The sequence below is a fragment of the Cryptomeria japonica genome, chromosome 7 (assembly GCF_030272615.1).
Source record: "Cryptomeria japonica chromosome 7, Sugi_1.0, whole genome shotgun sequence".
Taxonomy (NCBI): Eukaryota; Viridiplantae; Streptophyta; class Pinopsida; order Cupressales; family Cupressaceae; genus Cryptomeria; species Cryptomeria japonica.
In genome coordinates, this window is record NC_081411.1 from 248350490 (window position 1) to 248360840 (window position 10351).

Consider the following 10351-nt stretch of genomic DNA (forward strand, 5'->3'; position numbering starts at 1 on the left):
ATACGTGACATATTTTACAAAAAAAGAGTATATAAATACATAACGAACAAATAGTTCGATATATAAAATATTAAAAAGTGATAAATAATTTTATTTATTCTAAAAACGATTAATACTATAAGATTTATTTTGTATTCCGGTTCAAAAGAAAGAATCATTTTAATTGGTTTTCCTAGTAAATATATGATTCAAATTCCAAAATTTGAAAACTTAAGTGTGTGTCATTCAAATATATTATGCAGCTTTAAAACCTCTTCCTCCTCTTCAGGGGTATAGTCATTTTCTATGTTATATTTTTGGCGAATCATTTGTTGGTCTTTACATGCAGCAATGTCCTCGGCCACAATTTGGTATGATAAATCAAGAAGACTCAGAATGTGAAGGAAATTTGCTGCCTGCACAAAACAATTTTTGAATAAATCATGTAAGGAGAAAAAGCAGCAAATAACGCAGCTAAGGTTTAAGAGAGCAATGCTTTTTGTTTTTCATGAGAACCAGTAAAACAATGAAACATACGATCATCAACTGGAAGAGAGTGTCTTTATCATCAGCTACCAACTCCCTAACCCGTTTCTTCAAATCCGCAGTTGGTTTGCTTGTATCCGACTTTTGGGCTTCAACATGGTATTTGCCGTATTCGATAATAAGATTAAAAGTTCTACTGGAAACATTTGCCAATTTGATGGGAGTCTCACTACCTGTATCCCCTGTATCCTTTAACATATTACTTAAGGTTTGCGATATCATGGCCACTTTCATATCCACTTCGAATACTTGACCGTCGGAGCTGCTTAAAATCACCTTGCCTTCCATTGACACCGAAATTAGGAAAAAAAAACTAAATTAAACTGAGAGGATAGAAAATTCAGCACAGGTAATATAAAATATAAAACTGATATTACTTAATACATTACGATGATCAGCCTTAGAGGGTCCGTATTTAAAGAGTTCTTACTAGTATTTGAAACGCTAAAAGGCATAAATGATCAATGGATGCGTCGATAGGTAAATCTAAAACTTAAATTTTGTTAGCTGTTACACTTGAAAGAATTTTGCAGTTAAACGGTTGAGCAAAATACAAAACACGATTAAAAGAAGTAACAAGATGTTGGGGGCGCTATGAAGATATAACTGGGATTCCAGGAGTGTCCAGATGTTAGAATACTGAATAAACTAAATCAGGTGTTTCAGTTGATTAGGTCACATGCAAGATCCACTATTATAGAAGTTAGTTTAGGAATCAGTTGAGTAGATTGTAGAAGCTGATAATCTACAACAACAGGTATAAATTGTATCAGAGCTAGTTTGGGCTTAACTCCCTCACTGGAGAGCCGAAGATTATGAGAGTGAGCCCAAGATCATGAGAGTGTGAGAGAGTGTTGTGCATGTTTGTGAGAAAGAGCATCATATATCTCCTTTCCTGATTTCTTTTTAGCATTTGAGGAATCAAATGATGCTTCACAAAATCCAGGATGATAACTTTTGCCTTGGCCATTTTCTTATTACGTTCAGCCAATTGAACAGGATCAGTTGAAGGTGTCAACATGGAATACAAATAGAACCAAAGATCAATTTCTTCCATTAAAACACCTGCAGCTTCCACATTCAAGGAATAAAATCTGTTGAAATGAATATACAATGCGTAAATATATTTTGGAAATACAAAGTTCCCACTTTCGATTTGGAATTGCATTCGGTTGTAGAAGGAGCACTCTCAACTTTAAGCCCTTGGCATGTGTCACACTCAACCGTGAATTATAAAATATCAGCCTTCAGATTCTGCCAGGAAAAAATTACAGGTGAAGTTTCTATAAGTTTTCTAGAAACACGCATGGCTTGTTGATGGGGATTTATGTTCATACTCAACTGCCTTTTGTGAAAGAGCGGAAAGGTGAAAACATGATTGATTTAATTGAATGTAGGCGTGTACATATACATAATATTGCAATGTGGTTAATGGTTGGACAGTTGCAGTAATTACCGTAATAACAACTATAAGGTTGGACGGTTTCAGTAATTACCATAATAACAACTACACCCTTGGATTCATATGCATAAACGAAGATGTCAATGGTGACCAATAATGCATCCATGTAGAATGTCCTCTTTATCACGTATCATTAATGCAATGAGTCCTAATATCAAAACAAGTTTTTCTTGAACAACTCCTATCAGCAACAATGAAAACTACCCTCTTCGTATGTTATACTTTCTTTCTAAAGAGTCTTCACTTTAAACTGCTCTGAATTAAAATAGTACCTTATTTCTTCGTTTACAAATTATCAAAATAGTACCAAATTACTCTGTGACTTCCATAAGCATAGGTTACACTACCTTTCATTACTCAAATACTTCATGGACTAGTAATAGAACATTTGATGTAGGTGGTGGTATGAATAGACAAGAAAAAATATATAATATTAATGCCTATTTCCACTCCAATATAGAAATTTGTCACCCACAATTTGCTGTCATCCTTAATTTTTACCAGCTCTAACTACCTCTATGTGCCCCTAACACAACAAACCAAATGCCTCTTCTATTTCTTCTATGTCTTCTAGTCTCTCATATCTTCATGCATTCATTGAATTACTTGAGAGTACCTCATAATTGTCGGGATTAAGGTGTCTCAACCTTTTCAAATCCTAATATTGGCTAATGCATTTTTTTATTAATTAGTTATTTTATTTATTGCCTACAAATGTGTAGTAATCTAGTGAGATCCATAGGCTTGGTGGCATCCTACTTGGCGATGACTGTATGACACATATGTTGCACATGTGGAGATAGGCATCCCACGTGAGGATCTTGACAAGTGCCAGCCTATGACAGATTCTATGACAGAATGGGCAAGTGGCAAGAGATAACTTTTGCATGGAGAGGGTTATGACGAGTTATAAGAGCATAAGCTAAAATTAGTCATTTATGATGGATTCTCTTACAACTGTAACTGTTGTAAGTTATGACAGTTGTAAGACACATAAGAGCATCTATCATACCTCGAAATAGTTAATTTTGAGTGCCCAACTTAGGAGGTTTGAATGGGGAGTCATTTGGAGACGTACATGTGTCATTTGCATGATTTTTCATGGCCGAAAAATAGGGCCAAATGTTATGCATGACCCCATCTTGATGCTTCATCTAGAAGCTTCATCTTGAGTTGTATTTCTATATAAAAGGTAGTCTTGAGGAGTGTTAGGTATGTAATGTGTGCAGGTGAAGTGGTATGCTAGTAGGATTAATCCAGGTTGTGGGTTGTTGTTGTAGACTCATGTTGAAGAAGCTAAGTGCTAGCATTGTATTGTAAGATTTTGATTACTGGAATACAAAGTACTGTGCTTTTGGAGTGTAGGGTTTTTTTTATCCAGAAGGGTTTTCCCCATGATATATCTTCTATTCATTGTGGATCTTTATGCATGTTTATTATCCCTCTATGAATGTGCTTCTATTTCTGTAATAGAAGATTTGTAAGAAAATTTGCACTATCTCCCCCACTAGATTAGTGTTAGGAAGCATTTTCCACACCTTAGCTTCCTTTCAGTTGGTATCAGAGTCTGGCCAGTTTTGGGTAGCAGGTTTTTTGTACTGATCTTAGTTTGAGTGGGAGATTTTGTAGACTATTTTCAAAACCCTATTGCATAAACAAGATGGCAAGCACATCTGCAAAAGTTGATATGGAGAAGTTTAATGGCAGCAACTTCGAACTATGGAAACTGAAAATGGATATGCTCGTGGATTGAGATCTATGGGAAACAATATCTAAAACAAAACCTTAGAATATAGCAGAGGATGTTTCAGATACAATAGATCAAAAAGGTAAGGGCCTTATAAGGCCTTGTTTGTGAAGCAGTCACCGGTGAGGAGGGACCTCGAAGAGATCGATTCGGACTAGTGAGCAAGAGTAAACACAATGGAAACCTAAAGATATGATGGAGGCAACACAGAACAAATTGATTTATTGCATGAAATTTGATTACATCCAACTGATAACAACCAGGTTACAACATACCGTCTCACAGGCCTAGTAGAATAGGTCACAACCAAGATCTTGAACCTTATGATCTATCTTAAACACACAATCTAGCTACTTGATTCTCTCCTTGATGTCATTCAAATGCGTAATTACAAATATATATATCAAGGGACTTCAAAGAGATCAATCTGGACCAGTCAGCAATAGTAAACACAACAGAAACACAGAGATATGATGGAGGCAATCTAGAACAGATTGATTTATTGCATGGAATTAGATTACATCCAATTGGTAACAACTGGGTTACAACATACCGGTATTGGTATTTTGGATATGTTGATATGGTTTTGTCATTGATGTCAACACTTATCAACTCTGGTCAGCCTATTGACACATGGAGAATTGGCAATGTTCACCGGCAAGCAAGTGACTTATGCATAGTCACCAATATCTGGTTCACCGACAGGATATATTGTTCATCGGCACTTGGAATGACATGGAAAATACTTGGTTATGTCGAAGACATCATTTGGACACTTTGTCTTGGAGATTTGTTCATTGGTATATTCGAGTTTGCATATTTGTTGTTACCGGCAAATAGGTCCAGGATAAGCACTGATAGGCTTATCTATTACACATCAGCATGGCATGCTATGGAGATGATTTATTAATGTTGTAAATGCATTATGCCAACATGTTGAATCGGATATTGCATCAGTTATTGTTTTACTTCTAAAATGTTTTTATTGTACTAACTTTTTTTGAGCCAACCTACTTAATTGGTCTTAGGCTTTGGTATAAATGTAAGATCTCATTTGTGAGATCAATGTGAAAATGCGAAAAGGATTGTAATTCAGTATATACAAAAATAAGCAAAGATATACACACAAACATCATTTGAAGGTTGAAAGAATGTTTTTTGAAGGCTTATCAGAACTGAAACGGTGCTGAATCCAGCATATGAAGATGCTATTTTAAGTAGTACATTAGTATTGGATTTAACCATCCAATTGTAGTCAGTGTGACTCCCATTTGTGTTTGAGCAGTGATCTCTAGGCGCTTGGCCTTTCTGCATGTAGAGACCCCTATTGTACACATATAATATCTACAGTAGTATCATCTGATTGTGGGTAAGGTTTCCCACCGTGGTTTTTCCCCTTATAGGGTTTCCATGTACAAATATTGGTGTTATGTGTTGTGGATGTTATTGTCTTTCTATTTCATGCATTAATCTTTACCAGTACTGCAATTAACTGATAAACTGCCTACCAACATAAAGTTTGGTTTACCGGTATTAAGCATTAAGTTTGGTTAAGTTTTTTTTGGTTTGAATTTATTTGACAACTGATTCACCCTCCCCTCTCAGTTGTCTCTGGGACCTAACAATTGGTATCAGAGCCTAGTCTTATTTTTGCAGAAGTTTAACAGCTTGAGGAGATCCAATGTCTTCTAACTATTTTAGGAAGGACAGTCCTAAACTTGATGGAGCCAACTATGGCATATGGAAGATCAGGATGGAGACACATCTAAATTGCATTGGAAAGAACATCTGGGAAGTTACAAAGAATGGCTATGCTTCTCCTACTCAGAATCAACCTAATCCACCTAACTTGGCTAAAGATGAAGAAAATGATTGCAAAGCAAGAGAAGCACTTTTGAGCGTATTATCAAATCAACAAATAATGGGATTATCAGACAAATCTACTATTAAAGCTATTTGGGACCATTTGGAAACATTGAATGAAGGAGATTCCACAGTCAAAATTGCAAAACTTGAAAGCTTCCGGGTCAGGTATGAAAATCTGAAAATGGAAGAAGATGAAAGGATTTCTGCTTTTATGGAAAGAGTAAATGAAATTGTTTTGGGTATTAAATGTTGTGGAGGAACCTTAAGTGAAGATGAAATTGTTTCAAAAGTCTTGAGATGATTGCCACCGGCATACAAAATGAAAGTTGCTGCTATAAATGAGTTAAGAACAATGCCTAATACATCAGTAACTAGAGATACATTAATTGGAAAACTTTCAGCTTTTGAGATTGAGGAATTTGGTCCTGTTGCTACTATAAAGATAGATTTAGCTTTTAAAGCATCAACATCATCGACATCATCATTTGACAAGTCTGATTGGAAAGCCTTTTATGCAAGAGAACTTGAAGAAAGCAGGAGAGAAAATGAAGAACTTGAAGCACTATTTGCAAGGAAAATGCCTAAAGGTTCAGTTGGAAGTAAGTATGAAGGTAAAGCACCCTTTAAATGTTTTAACTGTAATAATATTGGTCATATGGCTTCAAGATTCCCTAATAGACATGCTAGACTAAAAGAAGAAGCTAGAAGAACACACAAGCCTAACCCTGAATATTAGAGATACAAATTTAAGAAGAATAAAGACAAGTGTTGTTATCTTGCTGATGAAGGAGTCACTGATGATTCTAATGAGGATCTGATAGACAAAGGATGGGTCTTTGTTGTTATAATAGAAGATCAACCGACACCTACTATTCAACCGGTAGAGCAGGCCCTGGCAGCTAAAATTGAAGTTAAGGATGAATGGATCATTGATTCAGGATGCTCACATCATATGACTGGTGATAAAAGCAAATTCTTGATTTTTTAGGAATATAATGGAGGTCTAGTAAGATTTGGAGATGATAAAGCTTGTTTGATCATAGGAAAGGGTACTATATCTCTTGATGGTAAGCATAATACTGACAATGTTTACTATGTTGAAGGTTTAAAGCACAATCTTTTGAGTGTTGGTCAATTAGCTGAAAAAGGTTTTTAGTTACAATTCAAGAATGGGAAATGCAAAATTATGAACATAACTAGTTTGGAAATTTCAACCGGTAATCAAACTAGACGTAACATCTTTCATTTGAATAACAATGAAAAGACATGCTTGATTGCACATATTGATGAAAGTTGGCTATGGCATAAGAGACTCTGTCATGTAAATTTTGATTGCATTGTGAAAATCAGTACTTCTAAGGCAGTTAGAGATTTACCTAGAATTGTCAAACCTCACAATCCGATATGTAAGGAATGTGAATTTGGAAAACAAGTTAGAGAATCTTTTAAAAGTATTCCAGAAAAATCCAATAATGCTCTTGACTTAATTCATACTGATTTATGTGGTCCAGCTAGAACTAAAAGCTTACAAGGTGATAGATATTTCATGCTAATCATTGATGACTATTCTAGAATGTGTTGGGTTACTTTTCTCAGAGAAAAATCAGAAGCACTTGGGAAATTCAAGCTATTCAAGGCAATGGTAGAAAATGAAACTGGTAAGAAAATCAAATGTCTGAGATCAGATCAAGGAGGTGAATTTACATCTAAGGAATTTAATACATTCTGTGAAGTAAATGGAATCAAAAGACAGTTATCAGCACCCTGGACACCCCAATAGAATGGAGTTGTGGAAAAGAAAAATAGAACTATCTTGGATGCAGCTAGAAGTATGTTATCAAAAGTAAATCTACCACATGTATATTGGAGAGAGGCAGTAAGCACAACAGTCTACACATTCAACAAAGTTCACATCAAAGGTGAAATTGGTAAAACACCTCATGAACTATGGTTTGGTATTACTCCTACTCTTAAATATTTCAGAATATTTGGAAGTAAATGCTATATTAGAAGAGATGAGTATACTGGCAAATTTGATCCTAGAAGTGATGAAGGAATATTTCTTGGTTATTGATCTAAGAGAAAAGCATATAGATGTTTTAACAAGAGATTGCAAAAAATTGTTGAGTACAAATGTGAAGATTGATGAACAGTTTAGAGGATCTTCAAGGTACATAGACTCTGAACCAGCAATAGAGATACTGACAAATGATCCTACACTGAACACACCGGTACACAATGAAGATCCAGTTATGCCGGTATCATCTGAAAATTCCACTGTAACTGAAGAACAACAACCTACAAAGACACCCCGGTATGTAAGACTAAATCACTCTGAAGATCAGATAATTGGGAACAAGTATCAAGGAGTTATGACAAGAGGAAGACTGGCAAATGAAGAGGTATGTCTTATTTCCTAAATTGAACCAGCATCAATTAATGAGGCATGTGAAGATAAACACTGGATTAAAGATATGGAAGAGGAACTAGAACAAATTGAAAAGAATAACACATGGACATTAGTTCCCCAGCCTAAAGACAAAAATGTAATTGGAACAAAATGGGTATTCAGAAACAAATTAAATGAAGATGATAAGGTAATCAAAAATAAATCAAGACTAGTGTGTAAGGGATATTCACAGAAGGAAAGAATTGATTACAATGAAACCTTTGCACCGGTAGGTAGAATTGAGGTAGTCAGATTACTCTTGACTTTTGCAGGACACAAGAACTACAAAGTATATCAAATGGATATTAAATGTGCATTTGTGAATGGAGATCTTAAAGAAGAAATTTACATTGAGCAACCTGATGGATTTTCTTTGACAGATAACAAAGATATGGTTTGCAGGTTAAGGTAATCGTTGTATGGGTTGAAGCAAGCTCCAAGAGCTTGGTATGCTAAATTGGATAAATATCTTTTGAAGATTGGTTTTTCTAAAGGTAATGTTGACAACAACTTATACTATAAAGTGACTAATGATGACATCTTGGTTATAGAAGTTTTTGTTGATGATATAATCTTAGGAGGAAAAGATGGATTATGTAAAGACTTTTCTATTATAATGCAGCAAGAATTTGAAATGTCTATGATTGGAGAGATAAAATTCATTTTAGGATTGCAGATTTCACAGACTAATAAAGGTATATTCTTGAATCAATCTAAATACTTGAAGGAGTTACTAAAGAAATTTGGGATGGAAAACTCTAAATTGGTAAGCACACCTATGACTACAAATGACAAATTATCACTAAGGGATGAATCAACACTTGTTAATCTGACTAGGTACAAATCTATGATAGGAGGTTTACTGTATTTGACACAAACAAGACCTAATATTATGAATGCAGTATGTATTGTTTCAAGATTTCAGAGTAATCCTAAAGAAAATCATGAATCAGTAGTAAAATGGATTTTCTGGTACATACAAGGCACTACAAATCTTGGCTTATGGTATCCTAGAGATGAAAATTTGAATTATGTACATACACAGATGCAAATTGGGCAGGAGATGTAGATGAAAGAAAAAGCACCACTGACAGAGCATTTTTTCTTGGAAGCAGATTAATTTCTTGGTTGAGTAAGAAACAAAGTTGCACATCTTTATCAATAGTTGAATTAGAATATGTTGCAGCAGCCACTAATTGTACACAGGTATTATGGCTTAAGCAAATGTTGAAGGACATAAAGGTAAAATGCAAGGAACCTATGACTATCTATTGTGATAACACAACAAAAATTTATATATCAAAGAATCCAGTACTACATTCTAAAACTAAACATGTTTCTATCAAACTGAATTTTCTGAAAGAGAATGTTGAAGCAAATTAAAAGAAGTAAAACTAGTTTATGTGAATACTAAAGTGCAGATTGTAGATATTTTCACTAAGCCTTTTCCTAAGGAGACTTTTGAATATATCAGAGATTAACTTGGGGTCATACCCCCACCAATAAAGACTTAGACAATTGATGTTTGTCATCAACCGGTAGAACTCACAGAGAAATCTTTTAACTCTAGCTTTCATGAGGAGAGCTACTTCTCAGGGGGAGTAGTTGGTATTCTGAATAAGTTGGTATTTTGTATTTGAATCTGGTTTTTGTATTGCTTTGGCATTTGATGTCAAAGGGGGAGAGATTGATATGGAAAAACTCAAGGAAAACACATGTTACTCCTTGGGGAGAAATTGTTATTTTGGGAGAGACTGATTACTCTTTGTATCTGTATTTTGATTTCTGGTTATGATCTATTTTTGGGAGATTGTTGGTTTTTGGTATTTGGCATTTCTGTTTTGGCACTTTGATGGTTTTTCCATCTTGTGTTGCCATCAATGCTAAAGGGGGAGATTGTTGGTATTTTGGATATGTTGATATGGTTTTGTCATTGATGTCAACACTTATCAACTCTGGTCAGCCTACTGACACTTAGAGGATTGGCAATGTTCATCGGCAAGCAAGTGACTTATGCACAGTCATCAGTATCTAGTTCATCGGCAGGATATATTGTTCACCGACACTTGGAATGACATGGAAGATACTTGGTTATGTCGAAGACATCATTTGGATACTTTGTCTTGGAGATTTGTTCATTGGTATATTCGAGTTTGCATATTTGCTATTACCAATAAATAGGTCCAGGATAAGCACCGACAGGCTTATCTATTCCAAATCAGCACGACACGCTATGGAGATGATTTATTAATGTTGTAAATGCATTAAGCCGACATGTTGAGCCAGATATTGCATCGGTTAT

The 10351-nt window shown here is 35.0% G+C and overlaps 1 protein-coding gene across 1 annotated transcript; it reads right to left on the minus strand.

Moving 5' to 3' along the window:
• Nucleotides 1-221: 221 nt before the first annotated feature.
• On the minus strand, nt 222-813 carry LOC131856634 (SKP1-like protein 1B). The gene is made up of 2 exons (XM_059208484.1): nt 517-813; nt 222-395 (listed from the first exon to the last, which is right to left on the minus strand). Exons 1-2 carry the CDS (start codon nt 811-813, stop codon nt 222-224), a joined length of 471 nt encoding a protein of 156 aa, XP_059064467.1.
• Between the last annotated feature and the right edge of the window lie 9538 nt (nt 814-10351).

Coding starts and splice junctions, on each gene's coding strand:
- LOC131856634 (XM_059208484.1), bottom strand. CDS start 813: ATGGAAGGCAAGGTGATTTTAAGCAGCTCCGACGGTCAAGTATTCGAA. Junction 396..516: donor CTCTCTTCCAGTTGATGATC/GTATGTTTCATT, acceptor TGTTTTGTGCAG/GCAGCAAATTTCCTTCACAT.